The sequence below is a fragment of the Poecilia formosa genome, unplaced genomic scaffold (genome assembly GCF_000485575.1).
Source record: "Poecilia formosa unplaced genomic scaffold, Poecilia_formosa-5.1.2 Scaffold592, whole genome shotgun sequence".
Classification (NCBI taxonomy): Eukaryota; Metazoa; Chordata; class Actinopteri; order Cyprinodontiformes; family Poeciliidae; genus Poecilia; species Poecilia formosa.
Window position 1 is genome coordinate 104401 of NW_006800531.1, and position 17408 is coordinate 121808.

The following is a 17408-nucleotide window of genomic DNA, read 5'->3' on the forward strand; positions in this document are numbered from 1 at the left end:
ACACACACACACACACACACACACACACACACAACCTTCCCTTCTGCGATGTCCTACTCTGTCTTTCCGAAACCGCCTATTTGCCATTTCTCATCAATAATTGACACCCCCGCCCCTCTGCGAATACGCCACATTGTTGATAGTGCAGCCCGGTTGTTGCTTTTGCCCTTGAGGCATAGTTAGTGGGGTTATATGTCCCATATTGTTAGCACGAGAGCGAGAAGGCATCAGGGAAAGCCAACGATAGCTGCATGTAACCAAACTAATGCCTTTAACCTTGAATTTGTGCTCACACTCAGGTGCTGGAAGCAGGTGCGCGTGCAGCCTCTCATTCCCTGACAATTACTGGCAGAGACACCCAGCGATTATTCACACAAGTCACATCAATTCCTTTTTTAGTTCGTGTGTTATAACAAAAGCACTACAATTATTATTAATACTGAAAGCGGAGCCAGCTTTAAATGCCACCCCCCACCCCTCTCCTCCCGGCCCCCACCTCTTCTGTACTGTAAGTGACATCTCACTTCATCCTAAGTCACGGTCAGCGCGCAGCGTACGCTCCACGCAAGATGGGGCTTTACACTTTCATTAACTTGTCAATTAAAATGTAATTTCGCGTCATGTCATTTTATTCCGCGAAGGAAAAACATTACCACGGATTTCAAAATGGAGATAAATTAGCTTCTCGTCTTTTTAAAAAAATGTTCCTAAGTCATAGTGAAAACAAAATCATTTCAAATATATAAATATATTTTAATTTTATTTCATTTTATTGTTGTTTGGGGGCGGGGGGAGGGGTGTATGTTTGACTTCACACCTGTGCGGCATGCGTAATGTGACCTTCAAGAGATGAAATGTCACTCTGGCGCGTTGTCACAGAGAAGAAAGTAAAACGAAGTCTCAAAGCACAGTTTAAACTCTCGCATTGTTTTTTTTTTTGTTGTTGTTTTTTTCTGATGTCACGCTCACCTCGTTCGGAGTTGTAGCTCCGTTGTTCACAGACGCGCTCCGGCTGTGCGCGTTCCACGAGTTGTCCGCGTTCTTCGCCTCGTTGTTCCTCGGCGTGCTGCTCGGGCTGCACGGCTTCAGAAACATAAAGTCACTTTTGGCTGATTCGGGGGTCAGACAGGCTTTATAACAATATGACTGAGAAAAACTGCTATTTCCATTCACCTCCATGCAGTTCGTAGGTACTTTGGACGCGGATGAAATCTGCAAGTTGAGGTTGGATTTTTTGAACACCTCCGGGGGCGGCTCTGGCTGAAACCCCCCGCAGCAGCAGCAGGCTAAGGGGGGCAGGTTGTAACCGCTGTGGGTCTCCCGGTCCTTGTAGCACTTAACGGCAGCCAGCACTATGATAGCCACCAGGAATATTAACGATATTGTGCTGAGTGACACGATGAGATACAAGGCGATGTTTGAGGGGGGTTTCGGGCTGAGAGTTAGATCTCCGAAATCTGACAGCGACTCAGGCACGCTGTCTACAACTGTGAGGACAATAGAGGCTGTGGCGGAGAGCGGCGGCTGCCCGTTGTCCTTGATTAATATTACCAACCTTTGTCTTGTTGCGTCTTTCTCAACTAATCGGCGAATGGTCCTGATTTCGCCTGTATATAGAGCCACGCTGAACAAGCCCGGGTCAGTCGCCTGAATAACCTGGTAAGACAGCCGGGAGTTTTGCCCCGCGTCTGCGTCTAACGCCGTGATTTTGGTAACCAAATACCCCGCGTCCACAGAGCGCGGAACCACCTCCGTGGCAACGGAGCCGTTCTTGGGCAGCGGGGACACAATGACAGGCGCGTTGTCATTCTGGTCCAGAACAAACACGTTGACCGTGACATTGCTGGCGAGAGGGGGGAAACCGGCGTCCTGTGCCTGCACCAGAATCTGAAAGTTTCTAAGTTGCTCGTAATCGAAAGAGCGCAGTGCGTATATGTTGCCGTTGTCGGAGTTGATGGAGACATAAGTGGACACAGGCATGCCCTGAATTTGACCCTCCAGAATAGAATAAGACAGATATGCGTTCTGGTTAGAATCTGGGTCGAACGCAGAGACAGAGCAAATGGAAGCGCCCGGGGCGTTATTCTCGGTCACATAAACTGTGTATGAAGGTTGAGAGAACCGCGGGGGGTTGTCGTTTATGTCAGACACTTGAACCAGAATTGTTCTCCTGGTGGAGAGTGAAGGGGAGCCCAAGTCTCTGGCCGTAAGTGTGATGTTGAACTCGGACACAGTCTCTCTGTCCAGCGGCTCGCTTGTCACCAGCGTGTAATAGTTCTTAAAAGATGAATGGAGCTGAAAGGGGACATTATTCGGAATCTGACAGTCCACGTTCCCGTTCTCTCCCGAATCTCGGTCCATGACGCTGATCACAGCTATCACTGTGCCAGGCGACGCGTCCTCCTGGACAGGTGTGGACACTGACGTGAGGATAACTTCGGGAGCGTTGTCATTCACATCCAGGATGTCCACCAGCACCTTACTGTGTACTGCCACAGCCGACGGTCCTCTGTCTTTTGCTTGAACGTACAGTTCATACACACTGGCTTTCTCGTAGTCCACAACGCCCTTCACACGTATCTCCCCCATGTAGGGGTCCACGCTGAACAATTCGCGCACCTTAAGAGGTGCGTGCCCGCTAAACGCGTATGTAACTTCCCCATTTGAGCCTTCGTCCAAGTCTGTGGCGTTTAACTTCAGCACCAGCGTTCCCCGGGGTGCGTTTTCCACCAAGCTCGCCCTGTAAACTGAGCGATCAAAGACGGGCACGTTGTCGTTGGCATCTAACACTGTGACAGTTATTAGCGCTGTCCCAGAGCGTTCCGGTGAGCCTCCGTCAAAAGCAGTAAGAACCATTTCGTGCCTTTTTTGCTGCTCCCTGTCGAGCGGAGTGTCCAGCACCAGCTCAGCAAACTTGCTGCCATCATTGCGCGTCTGGATGTTGAGCACGAAGTGCTGGTTTGCGCTCAGCTGGTAGGAGCGCAAAGAGTTGGTGCCCACGTCCTGGTCCTGTGCGCTCTCTAAAGGGAAGCGTGAGCCGGGCGCAGCAGACTCTGTGATGTCGAGATTGAACTCAGTCCACGGGAAGCTGGGGGAGTTGTCGTTGACGTCTAAAATCTCCACTTCCACTCTGTACAGTTCTAACGGGTTTTCGATGACAACTTGTAGGTGTAGAAAACAGCTCGGGCTTCTTTCACACAGCTCCTCTCTGTCTATCTTTTCGTTAACAAAGAGGATCCCGTTCTCCAAGTTCACTTCTAAATACTGTTTCTTTGCGCCGGAGACGATGCGAAACCTTCGCGCTGAAAGCTTGGCCACATCCAGACCCAGGTCTTCTGCGATGTTGCCCACAAATGCTCCGTGATCCAGCTCCTCGGGGATGGAGTACCGAATCTGCGCAAGTACCAGGTCCACCACGCACGCACACAGCAGTAGACATATGACCAGACCAGTCACCGGAACCCAGCAGCCTCTGCAGAGTTTATGTTCCATGTCCGCGGCGTGCGTAAAAAATAAGCTTATCCAGACATGCTTTACCTCATAAAGCCTGTCACCATTAAAGCTGCGAAGTTTAAAATCAAATTAAAAAAACCTAAAAGAGTTTGTCCAGGTACAAAAAAATATATATATATCTCAAGATGAAAAGTTTTTAAACACCTATCTGTGTATAAAACTTTGTGGGGCGGGGGGAGGGAGGAAACTGCAGATGAAAGAACAGCAAGCGAAAGGAGAAAGACGGTGGCTCCCTCTGTGCTGTGCACCACGCGCAGCACTGGTGTGTGAACGGGGGAGGCTTGCGCTTTGATTTTCCAGTGTATTAGACACTCGGAGGAGCTGGTGGTAAGGCGNTGCCGCCATTAGCAAGACATCACAACAAAGCTTCTCATTATGCTTTTAATCAGGTCATTAATCAGGTCATTAGCTCGGCAGACTCACAGTTCCACCAGGTGTTTGCTAATTGCTGCTGCCACTAGTCTGAAGGAGCTGAGTGAGGCAGAGAGGAGCTCTGTGAGGACCTAAAGAGGAGTTTTGTGGAAACAGGCGGCGCCTTGTGAGAGCAAGTGTTTAGTCACCCCCAAACGGTTGCCACGGGAGATTCAAGGACTTCTCAAACATTCGTGAATGAAACAAAGCAACACTCCAAGCATTTTTGTTATACTGTTATCATTCCAACAATTTTTTTTTTTAGCTTTAACATGACAAAATCCTGACTTAAATCAGAGAAGTCAGCTCACCCTCTAAACAGCTGAGTGTTTTGCAGACATCTGTATAAATGTTTCTGTGTGTCTTCTGTGCCTGCGCAGGTTCACCTGGTTGGCATCGACATCTTCTCCGGCAAGAAGTATGAAGACATTTGTCCTTCCACCCACAACATGGACGTCCCCAACATCAAACGAATGGATTACCAGGTGAGTCGACCTCTGAAAGCTTCTTTTTCTTTTAAGACTTAAACATTATAACAGCACCAATGAGAACTTTTGTTCTGCATAAACCAACACAAAGGCGACCCAGTTCACTGACGCCATGTTGTGTTTGATTTTGTGAATGTGGACTGGCTGGTCGAACTTTGAGAAACATCTATAAATATCGTTAAAATAAAGAAAATGAATGTTTAATACCAACTTTGTTTGACTTAAAGAAGGGGGGTAATATCAAAAGTAAATCATTAGATGCCCCATTTTTATGCTGTTGTATCTTCGTACCCTAGTGGATGCAGTTGGAAATGTATAAAACTAAACATTCGAACATAAAGGTTAGTGGGTGCAGGACAGACGGGGCTAAAACGTGATGCTGGATGGGGAATCCACACAGCTTGCCAAACTGTAAGCAGCAGGTGTTGAGTTTCCTGCTAAAGTGAAACCACGCATTCCCGGTGCTGGAGATGTATGTAACTCGGGTCATGCGAGCATTTTTAGGTACGTTGTCACCTTTTGACCCTTTCGCATGCTCTAGTGGAGCCGCTTCCTGTGTGTGGTTAACGCGACACAGTGCAGAACACAAGAAAAAGATCACAAGTTCGTGTTCCTCTTTCACAGCTGATTGGGATCCAGGACGGCTACCTCTCCCTGCTCCAGGACAGCGGGGAGGTGAGAGAGGACCTGAAGCTTCCCGAGGGAGACCTGGGAAAGGAGATCGAGAGCAGACACGAAGCCGGAGAGGAGATCCTGGTCGGTAGCATCGCCTCGGCGCGCGCTCTTTTTTCCGCTGCAGCCTTTCCTCCAAAGAAACGTTCCCAATCCCCTCCCCTCTCTTTTCCAGATCACTGTTCTAAATGCAATGGACGAGGAAGCTGCAGTCGGTATAAAAGCCTTGGGGAAATAAGCCACAGCAGGTAAACGCAACTGACCCAACGCGGCCTGAGAAAGTTTGATCTGTAAAATGTTTTATGCGTTTGTCACCGGACGCCAGCATGTGTTGTAGTTTAGGTAAAAATGTTTTTCTAAAACCTGCTGCTTTAAACTGCTGATGTTTATGCATATTTAATAAGAGGGGCGTGGAATACCCAAAAAATTGTAGTCAAAGAGTAGCACTACATCTACATATTTTTACTTAAGTAAAAGTAAAAAGTAGACAACCAAGAAATTATTCAAGATAAAGTAAAAAAGGTGTTTGGTTAAAAAAGTTAACTGATCAAAACATCAATCATTTGATATTTAAAAATTACATAATTAGACGTACAAAAAAACATTTTTGCTTTTGAAAATAATTCATGTACATAATTACAAAATAACAAAATTAGGCAAAAGAAAATTTTTTCCAAATCAGTTTCCTTTGATATGAAACATATTGAACTTCAACAAAAGCTGCAGGCGCGCGCGCGTGTGTGTGTGTGTGTGTGTGTGTGTGTGTGTGTGTGTGAAGGTGTGTGTGAGAGAGAGAGAGTGAGAGAGAGAGGAAAAGAGAGTCAGAGGGAGAGAGACGGTGCGTATGACACTGAGAGAGAAAAGGAGGGAGAGAAAGATAGATGGAGGGGGTGGACGTTGCTCCTCGCTGCTCTGTATTGGAGGACGTCGACGATAAGTGCGACTCTAATTATGGTAGACGTTTAACCCTTTCCCATCCTCCTTTTTGACCCATTAAAGAAACGAAAGGGGGGCATGTTTGACTCCAGACGTCAAAGCCAGATTTGGATTAGGAAACGGATAGTGGTCGCTTTCTAGGCTGCATTTACCGGATAAGGATTTGTAATGATGTCCAGGGAGTCCTACAAGATGACAGCGATGGGCAACATGATTTAATAGTGGTTTTTTTTGTTTGTTTTTGTTCGTTTGTTTGTTTGTTTGTTTGTTTGTTTGTTTGTTTGTTTGTTTTTCTCATGACAGCGTTGTAGCTATTAAAAAAAAGAATAAACTCACTGAGTGTATTGTTTTTAGATAACAGATGTTTTATCCTTCTTTTGCGTTGCTCGAAAGGCCCAGTAGTGGCTACCAGCAGACTCCCGGGACTCCATAATGCTTTTTAATTAGAGGCCTTTGAAGATGAATGCCCACACTGCAAAACAGTCCCATTCATTAATCATCACACACGAAATGGGCTTTTACAAAAAGAATGTTTGATGGGTCAGGATATTCATTTTTAATCAACATTCAAATGAGCGTGCTTGGGCTTAAAATGATTACACGGACGGCCCTGACTGGACAGCACAAGCCACGCAAATGCGAATTACACGACTTTAATTCACTTAAGTAGACCTGAACATGCATCAACACAATCAACATAAAAGCTACGGTATGAAGCCGTAATCATACTTGTCTCTAATCAGGTATTATAGCCAGGATCAAATAAATATCCCAAAGGTTTACAGCCTCTGAAGAGGAGACAAAACGCTCACACGCAGACTGATGCAACAGAGGAATCTTACAATCAGATTATGAATAACGCCAGTGGAGGAAAGCGCCGTCACATCGTACATATCAGCAAGAAAGTCTCTCTGAAGCGAGGCACATGTTTGCTTGGATCTAATCTTACCCATGTTAATCCCGGCCTGTAAGAAAACCGCTGAACGGCAGAGAAAGAGAGCGAAAAAGAGAGGGAGGATGAATTAAATGACGCCTTTGTGAGTCCAAGTTCGTCTTCAGACAGACACGAGTAGCATCCTAATGCAAAACTGTGGCGTGAAATGTGGAAGTGTCTTTCTGGGACTTACGGCACAACCTTGACCCCATAGCAGCACTGTGGATGACGAGTCACTTGTTAGAGAGTGAAGATTTGTGAGTCAATAGAGGAACAGGGAGAGAACTGTTCTTCTGTCCTTCCTAGTAGAATTAGATAAAACGCACCTGTTACACTTTGAACAGATGCTCGACCCTCATTGGAGGAAGTAATGGGCTCTTTTCATCTTAAAAAAAAGATGTGTGCTTTCACAAGAACAAATTGAGATCTGTTGCGGAGTTTTAGCAACCAGGACAATTGCGGGAACATCAATAGATTATCGATGTCTTGACTTCTTTTCACCATTGCTCGCATGTGCTATCCTTACGTTAGAGAATGTTGCACAGAAAGTGCCACTCCCACTTCCCCAAACAAGAATCACAGACACACAACACCCCCCACTCTTCAGGAAATAAATAAATAAATAAATAAATAAATAAATAAAAACTAAAATCCCTAGGTTTAAATAAGCAGAAAACACAATCTGCTTGGAGACTTAACCTCAAACAGATGGTTAAGCTTCTCCAGAAATGATTACATTTCTGGAAAAAAGAGAGAGAGAAAGAGAGAGAGCGAGAGAGAGCGAGAGAGAGAAACATCACCCCCACCAGTTCCATTGCTTTCCACTTCTTTTTAATTAACGGAGTGAAGGATTAGTGTACAGCTATCCGGGATCAAGCGTTCTCCAACGGAAGAATACAAATGTTTTGTGATAAATAATCCCAAAGCGCTCCGTCCGGTGCTCCCCTCGGTGCCTGATATTAACATGCATTACACGGAGCATTAAGCCGGTCTCATCCGCCCCTATCGCCCGGTTCACCTCATTGTCCGACAAAAAGAGAGCCATTACTTTCTCTGAGCCGATGCGCAACAGCCACCTGACCGTGACCCGTTACTTCTGCCTCAGCGGTAACAGGGTGAAACAACGCCAAGGGGTGCATCAAGAAAGGTAATAGATGGTGTCTAAGCTTAATTTTATTTGGTCTTTTTATACTCTTAAAATAGAAGTTCGGGATTCTACAAAAATGTTTCCAACTTAATCACTGGTGGCCCACGACGAATGGACGAATCAAGCGGATTTATCACAACCATTCGTGATCCGATGGCGCCATCAACTGGGGACTGTGCAGAAACGGAGACGAGTAGGTTATGTAGTTAAATTTTTCTAACTTAATAAAAACTTAATAACTTTCTAACTTAATAACAACAACAACTATTATTATTATTATTATTATTATTATTATTATTATTATTATTATTATTATTATTATTATATGTATGCACTCAGTATGGTTTAGATCATTATTCATTGTCAATCCATCCATAACACGCTTTTCCTTGTTGTAGGGTCACGAAAAGCGCTGGTACCTATCACCGCTCGGCGAGAAGCAAGACAGGTCACCAGTTCATCGCAGGGCATCATGGGAACAAACAGAACGAACAACCATGCATGTTCACATTCACACCTATGGAGAATATAGAGAAATCGATTAACCTAACCGTGAGAGAACCCACTCATGCACGGGACAACATGCAAACTCTGTGCAAACAAACCCCTTGACTTCCCAGCTGCAACGCAGCAGTGCTACCTACGGTGCCACTGTGCAGCCCAACAGCCAGTTCATCAGTTTAGAATAAGCCAGATTTTTAATATAAAGAGTGACGTTATTTCAATGAGTCCTTGATGCAAGGCACTCCAGCAGGGTTATTGCTGCTTCTAAAGGTCCACAGCATACCAGACCCTCTACTTGGTAAAGAGCAAAAGATTTTATTTATTTATTTATTTATTTATTTATTTATTTATTTATTTATTTATTTATTTATTTATTTATTTGTTTTGGGGTTTTTTTTTTAACAAATACCCACCATTTGTTTTACACCAGACCTACCAGGAGTGGCTGCTGCAAAAAAAAAAAAGCTTAATTTTAACTTCATCTGACCAAAATTTCTATTTAATGTGACTGTTGCATTTAGCAAATTTCCTCTGTCCTAGGTAACATATCCATCCATCCATCCATCCATCCATCCATTTTTTCTTAGACTAGATTAAAAAATGTATTTAACAATGACAAACCCCGAATCATTTATCAATCCGCGATCCTATGGCGCCATCTAATGGACATTCATCAGTACAATCCCGTGTAGTGGGTTTGTTGAAGCAGGTGTATGACGACATCTTCAACTCGAACTCCACACCGCTATGGGGTCCTGATGTGTGCTTGTTTGCTTACTCAGGGGGGCCAACAGGGGTCTCTCCAGGACCTTCATGATGTGGGATGTCAAGGCAACAGGTCTATAAGTCATTAATGACTGATGGGTGAGTTTTCTTGTTTCCAGAACCAGGCAGGATATCCTCCACAATGGAACCTTCTCTTCAGTCAAGCTAAGGTTGAAGAGGTGCGGCAGAATCCCACAGAGCTGCTCTGCACAGGCCTTCAGGACTCTGGAGCTGACACCATCTGGACCTGCAGCCTTGTTTCAGACGAGTCTCTCCAGCTGCCTCTTCACTTGACTATGGGGAAATTTTTCTACCATAAATCAAGAGCACACATTTTCAGTCTGAAAGCAGGATTTCATAGCAGAAAAATCCCCTGACACTTCTAAAGTGGGAGAAGGAGGAGGAAAAGGGAGCAGCAGCATCTCCTGATTTGGTTGAAGAAAAACTTGTGGAAGCAGAAGAGTTCATGACGCAGGTGGAAGCCAAAACATCTGAGGTTTGACAAGACAGCTGTGGGTCAAAGGAGGGTGGATGTCTGTTTGACTGGGGTCAGGAAAGGAGGATGTTGAGATTGTTCCTGAACTAAATCTGATGAAGAATGTGTTCAGCTCGTTTGCTCAGTCTTAAAATATTAATTAATTATCTGCCAGGTAAATTAGTTGACTCAGCTGAATGAAATCAAAGTTAATGCGTGAATATGTTTATTGATCACATTTAAAACGGTATTGAGACAAATTTAACCTGATGACTTTAAGGCCTTTAGCATTACATTTACTTTTGGCGCCACCTGCTGGACATTACGCAGCGTAACGGCCATTTAGGAATCCAGTGTGTTAAAAAGACTTGTGGATCGTAATTCTAGAAAGAAATAAATGTCTTCGAAATGGTTCATTTGTAATTTGAGAAGTTTGTACTTTTCCTTGTCATTTACAGGCTAGCCCACTGATACATGGAACGCAAACAGAGCTTATAGACTGTTCTTTTACGTTTTCCTTCATACGTTTCATTTATATTTTTGTCCGTTTCAATGTCGTGGGTAACTATTTTAATAATTTTCTTAACATACAAAGTTTAAAATTCAACAGCTTCTTTTTTTTCTTTCAGCACATTTTTTTCAGTATTTTTTTTCTTTTTCTTTTAGTTTTTCTGCGAAAGATACCAAATAGTTTTGGGGAATGCTGTCTTTAAACGACATTATTATGTTTTATCGAATCGTTTCTCTTAAGATAAATAATATTAATAATAATAAAAAAGAAAACGTCGGACAGCGCCCGTGGTCGAACCTGCGGCTGTTAGGCCGCTGGCTAGAAACTTGAATCCATTCAGGTTTGATGTAACCACTGAGCTACGCCGACGCTGAAAACATTTCCTGCATAACTTGATAATAAAGCACAATACCAATGAGAACGCTACTAGGTATCATTGATTTTGTTTCTGGACACTTGTTTATTTGCTTTCACTTTCTTGATGAAATACAGAAGAATAAGTGCCGTAAGTGATTTATTTTTTCCCCTTAAACACGTAGTAGGTTACTTAAGCGTCTCCGCCATATTGTGAGTGGCAATCCCATCGCACAAAACAACAAGGCTTTAGAAAATAGAGTTTATATCCAAAAGAAACACACACATTTAAAACCAAACTAATTTTCTATGTATCAAATGCACAAATGCTCCTTTTAGTACTAACTATTTCAGCACACATTTTTTCAGTTGTTTTTTTTTTTGTTTGTTTGTTTGTTTGTTTGTTTGTTTTGTTTTTCGGCGAAAGATACCAGATAGTTTTGGGGAATGCTGCCTTTACAGTTGCATTATTATGTTTTATCGAATCGTTTCACTTAAGATAAATGATAATAATAATAAAAACATCGGACAGCGCCCGTGGTCGAACCCGCGGCTGTTAGGCCGCTGGCTAGAAACTTGAATCCATTCAGGTTTGATGTAACCACTGAGCTAAGCCGACGCTGAAATCATTTCCTGCACAACATGATAATAAAGCACAATACCAATGAGAACGCTACTGAATATTGGTTTTGTTTCTGGACACTTGTTTATTTCCTTTCACTTTCTTGATGAAACACAGAAGAATAAGTGCCGCAGTGATTTCTTTTTGCCCCATAAACACGTGATAGGTTACGTAAGGATCTCCGCCATGTTGTGAGTGGTAATCCCACCCCACAAAACAACAAAAATAGATTTTATATCCAAAAGAAACACAAACGTTTAAACCAAACTCATTTTCTATGTATCAAATGCACAAGTACTAACAATTGTGATCACTGAGAAAAAAATAAATCAGCAATGCCAAAAATATGAAATATAATATAAAAATCACACAACAGCACGTAGAACAGAATTGAAATGGCCTTTATTGCCTCAATGCTATATGGGCTCTTTGGTGACGCTGACCTCACATCCGCATGAGCGAAATGCGGCTTTCTTGCTTCCGCTTTGAGTTACCATGACAGCTAGGAAAGACAAAGTCATATTTCAGAAGCAAATAAACCAATACCACGAACATTGTTGTCTTCCAAATATAATGGGCTTTTAAGTTTTCATGGATTTCCAAGTGATCCTGAATTAAGAAGACAGTGGCTTGTAAATATTTGTCACAAGTTAAAGCTAATTATCATGTTATACCACACAGTCTTATAGGGTCATCTTCGCGGAAGAGCCGCCAGATCACCGCTTCCACCCACAGCTAGCATGAACCCTTCTTCTATTGCGGGCACCAGTAATAACATAAAGGTTGGTTATGTAAAGAAAACAGAAACATTCCCTATTGATACTTGAGCAGTTTAGAGAAACAGCCTGACAAAGCCTGGACTGTTGCTGCAATACATCCAATAGTCCGCCATATTGGAAGTGGCCTTATGAATTAAAGGAAACAGCTTTTATAATTTCATAGACATCATCATAGTTAAACCTCTCACGCCAGAACAAAAGAGGACAGTTGCTGACTTTTAGATCTTTGCCGAGGTCAGATATGTTGATAAGATTGGCTTCACGTGTAATTATTAGTTGATCAGCGATCTCCCAGAATTAAGGAAATCAGTGATTTATCTGCTGGCCGATGTATCTGCTAGTCGATTTATCGGTACATCCTTACGAAGTAGCAATTATGCTGTGTAATGTTCAAAAGATGGAAAGCCAAATCATAAGTGCAAAATTCAGCTTTCCTCCCAATCATTCTTGGACACTACAGGTCCACAGAAAGGAAATTGCAATACAATATCTTTCAAAGGGTTTTGTAGTCATCCTATGTTTTATTGTTTTTGTTGACATTTTGTATATCTGTATCTAGCAACATTTAGTTTAATAATTTTATTTTCATATTTTTGTTTTTTTTTTATGTCAATTAATTATACCATGAATGCATGTATAATAAAATGCATTACTGTGTAAGCCTAAATATTATGTCAAGTCATGTTTATTTGTACAGCACTTTCAGCAACAAGGTAGGTAGTTCAAAAGTGAAAAAGGTGGCGTGATTGCAGTTCAGTGTGGGGATTGTTTCAGAAATGTTCATGCTGACAAAGAAAATCCGCAAGGGGGAGCCAAAGTCAAACAAAACCCATAACAAAATATTGATTTCAAACTTGTCTTCTCTCACACAGTAAGACTTGTATACACTATCCAGAAGAGGAAAAAAGGAAGAATATGAAAACCTTGATTTTAACAAATGACTGTTAAAATCTCAACAAAGTCGGCAACTTTGTTGAGATTTTAAATAGTGGTGCATATTTGTGGAGAGAAAAATCCACTTCACAATATTCTCCACCTAATATTTTTGTAGAACCATATAACTTTCAGTGCAGTTGCAGCTGTCAGCCTTTTGGAGTATGTTTCTACCAGATCTCCATATCTATAGACTAAAATTGTTGCTTATTCTTCTCTGTAGAACGTCAGTTAGATTGAATGGATAATATGTGAAGAGCTTTTTCTTGTATCTCAATTGGATTTTGTTCTAGACTCTGACTAGACTGTTTTTGTTTTGTTTTGTTTTTGCCACACATGATGCCACAAAGTTTAATCTTGGTCTTACCTGAGCAAAGCATCATCTTCGTTTTCTTTAGTCCTCACATGGCTTGTAGCTTGGACAGCTTATGATAATCAATGTAAGCTTTCTTCTTGCCACATATTCATAATCATCATATTTTTGGAGGGCAAGACTGAAAGTTATTCTGTCAACAGACTCTACCACCTTAACTGCAGCTGCTCTGTAGTTAAAAGGCCTTTCAGCTGTTTTTTTTCTTATTAATGCTCTTTTTACCAGGCTTGTCAACTTTTTTGAATGATGGTCCCAACAGTTCTTCGTGAGATGTTAAAATCTTGGGGTATTGTTTTCTAACCTAACTCAGCTTTGAACTTTTCCACAACGTCATCCCTGACCTGCCTGGTGGGTCATAAAGCTATTTGTCCACTAATATTATTTCACGAAGATTTGAGGCCTTGGCAAAGCAGCCCCTTCTATATTGATATTAAAACACATACAGATATTTATGTGCTAACTAGGGGGTTTCAGAGGATAACTGGCTTTTTTGTTTGGAAACTAATTCATCTTTATCCCCCCAAATTCAACATTATTCACTATATTGTGTAGTTTTATCAGATAAAAAAATAGATTTCACCAAGGTTTATGGTTGACACGTGACAATATGCAGAAAACCTCAAACTTTACAAGGCACTTCAGCTTTATAGGTTTGTATACTGTGATCTTAACATTCTTGCTAAGCTTGTGTGCATCCATGAGAGCTTTTCAGTGTGTGAAAACAAAGCGATGGATAGAGAGACATAGGCTGAGGGATAGGGTGAACAGAAGCCAAAGGGAAATGAGTGGACACAACAAAACACAGAGACGTGATGAAAAGCAGGGTGACTTCCACCTGCAATTAGCTTCACCTCATCACTCCACAGTTTCCATAATAACCTCCTGAACTTTGTCCAGTGTGTCACCACAAAATCTATCAGAGATACACTCAAAAAAAAAAAAAAAAGGAAGAGATGAGGGAGTAAGAGGTGAGTTTTTGAGGTCATGCAAGACAAAGAGATATGAGCGAGAAATCATGAGGGAGGAAGGCAGGTGAGAGGAGATAAGACAGGGACGACAAAGAAAGGCAGCAGATAAATGTTGACGATACTAGCACAGCGAGCAGTGAGGTGATTGGAAAAAGAATAGTTTGGGATAGAGGGAAGAAGAGGGAGGAAAATAAGAGGCAGAAAGAAGGTTTTCGTCCACATGCTCCTCAGCTGTGTAAACTGAAGGTCTCTGCTGCGTCTCGGATTCCCCAGAAGAAGGGGGATATTTATAGGAAGCTGGCAGAGGCAGTGAATGGGCCCTCGCTCTGTCACACCCACTAATATTATCATTATTACCTTATATTCACAAAAATGGAAAAATGTCAGCAACCTGAGATGCCTAGGGAGACTATAGACCGTGTCCCACTTGTCTCAGTGTGCGTCTCCTCACGTTCCTGAGAACCTGCCTGCTGGTTGAGACGTTGCTTTTCTAACAAAGTGAGAGAAGAGACACAAATTGGAGAAAACAGAAGCAGTGGGAAAGGCTGGCATGTATCAACCAGTGGTATACCAAAACCTATTAGAGCTGTCAAAGAATGAAAGATGGAAGAAAAAAAAGACAAAGAAAGAAAGGAGCGAGATGGAGCAGAGCTAGACAGAAACAGACATGAGCACATATTCCACTTCCAGATTATAAAATTCCCGCAAGTGGCAAACGTGTTCAGACTATACACACACACACACACACACACACACATGCATAGACACATTGGCATTTAGGTCTACGGCCACATGGTAGCAGATGCAAACCCAGGCACACATGCAGAAACACAAACAGTATGGTAGACATAACAGTAGTGCACGCGCATGCATGCATGCTGGGAAGAGAGGAAATTCCAGAGGGAACAGGTGGGAGTGGCGATAGCAATCTATCGGGATGACTTTGATCTCCTCCATGCCTCTGTCACCGCCGCTGAAAACCTCCCAGTGAATCAGGACTGCCTCCAATCAATCACAATGTGTGTGCCCTCGCTAAAATGTCACTACCCAATTGAAGTGCTTTTAACTTGAAAACGATGGTTAATGAACTAAGTTTTTTTTTTTTAAATGTGACCAGTATGATTCATAATTATGGATGGTATGCCATCTGTCAATTTGCCCTTGCACAATTTCCCTTAAGACAAAAAAAACATTCATCTCTTTTCTATTTATGCCTATTTTCTGGGGTGGTGTAGGGGAGGGGGGGGTTCACATCCTCTCACTGGTTACTTTATTAGGTATACTGGTTTAATTTCTTATTATCACAAATAGAAAATCAACAAATTACAAGCCAGCAACTCAATCTATTTATTCATCTAGAAGTGGTAAAAAGAATTTGCTGGATTTCAAACTGCTCACCAACTTATTTAATGTGTATCAATGATTTTGATGATGCCACATATCAAAATGTTTGTTGCTGGTTTTCTCAATAGTTGAACGTCTGGTGTTGCTATGTCTGTGTATTTTTGTGTTTTTATGATGTAAATCACTTTGAACTGTCCTGTTGCTGAAATGTGCAATATAAATGAACTTGAATGATTGATTGATTGATTGATTGATTGATTGATTGATTGATTGATTGATTGATTGATTGATTCCTTTAGTCCCAACAGAGCCTCATTTAGTCACTGTAACCAACTTGAATGCAACCAACCTCTGTAAAACACTGATCTTAGGATGGCTATTTCTATTTGGATAGTGTCACAAATAGACACTATCCATTATATAGTCACAAACTTGCTCCTTGAATATGATAATGAGTTCACTGTACTCCAGAACAGAGACAGTTCTAAATAAAAAAAATGGGACAATAATAACAGCAAAGTGTATCTAATAAAATGCCCAGAGTGAATTTGTTCAATAACACAAATGACCTGAAGAGGGCGGTGTTGAGACCAGCCACAGGGAGTTGAACCGGGTCATACCTGAAAACCTGACAAAAAAACACGATGAGAGTGTTTGGTTATTCACTGACGTGAACCAGCAGCGATAACGCTTCCACTCTGGATCCTGCACGGTCGATCATTGTCTCCTGATTGTCAGCAAGATGATCTGAGATTGGAGGTAGGCAAGAAAAACACGAGGAAGGAAAAAGGGGAAGGGGATGGGAAACAGAGATGTGATGGATGGAACCAAGCCAGTGTCTACTGAGAACAGAAGTCAGCGGTCAAAAGATCTTGTCTGTGGGTATGTGAGCGTGTGAGCATGTTCTCGGGGAGATCTGACCTTTGGGGAAAATTAAACAATATCACCAAGTAAATGCCTCATCACATGAAAGTGCACAGACCGTCCATTACGTCAGCCAAAACCATGTGTGTGTGCGTGTGGTTGTTTGCGTGTGCGTGTGTGTGCGTGTGTGTGTGTGGGCGAGTGCCAGGGTGAGATGAGTGTGGAGAGCCCCTGCCTTAGGGTACGCAGCAACAGCTGACTGACAAGCTGCAGGAACATGATCGTGCCTGCAGAAATCTTTCTCAAAGCGCATCTTATTAATAACTTTTTTTTTTAATTTATCCTCTCAATTCTTCTCTTACTAGTTTGTTTCATTGTCTGCAACCTTCTCCCAACTACGTCCCTCCTTCACCTACCTTTCTACTTCTCCAGAAATACTGGGAGGTGGGCTTGTGTTATGACACTCTGGTGATTAGCAACATAAAACTCATGAATGGAGGAAAATATTTGCACATAAACACATTGGTCAGCTCGTAAACCGTGCTACATGGGCAAAACATGAACAACACAACATGCAGGGAGAGGAAAAAAAAATGACGAAAACCGTTTGCAGAAATTATTCATTTCCCTTCCTTTTTTTTTATTTTCCCTGTGCTCACTGTATACCCCTCCCACTCCCATGTCTCCCTCATTCTCTCTCACTTATTTCCTTTTGCACATTTCATTTTCTTTTTTTCATATCTCCGGACTATCATACCTAAAGACACACACAGCGAACCTCGCAGCTTCTAAAACAACTCGCCTTCCCCCCATTT

General features: G+C 42.3%; 2 protein-coding genes across 2 annotated transcripts; one reads left to right on the forward strand and one right to left on the reverse strand.

Moving 5' to 3' along the window:
• Positions 1–763: 763 nt before the first annotated feature.
• LOC103129930 (protocadherin-10-like) lies at positions 764–3832 on the reverse strand. Its single transcript, XM_007541169.2, has 2 exons — positions 1174–3832; positions 764–1083 (listed from the first exon to the last, which is right to left on the reverse strand). Exons 1-2 carry the CDS (start codon positions 3490–3492, stop codon positions 913–915), a joined length of 2490 nt encoding a protein of 829 aa, XP_007541231.1. The 5' UTR covers positions 3493–3832; the 3' UTR covers positions 764–912.
• A 456-nt stretch (positions 3833–4288) lies between these two features.
• Positions 4289–5328, forward strand: LOC103129931 (eukaryotic translation initiation factor 5A-1-like). The gene is made up of 3 exons (XM_016665510.1): positions 4289–4409; positions 5037–5168; positions 5260–5328. The coding sequence occupies exons 1-3, from the start codon at positions 4374–4376 to the stop codon at positions 5320–5322; spliced, it is 231 nt and encodes a 76-aa protein (XP_016520996.1). The 5' UTR covers positions 4289–4373; the 3' UTR covers positions 5323–5328.
• Positions 5329–17408: the final 12080 nt, after the last annotated feature.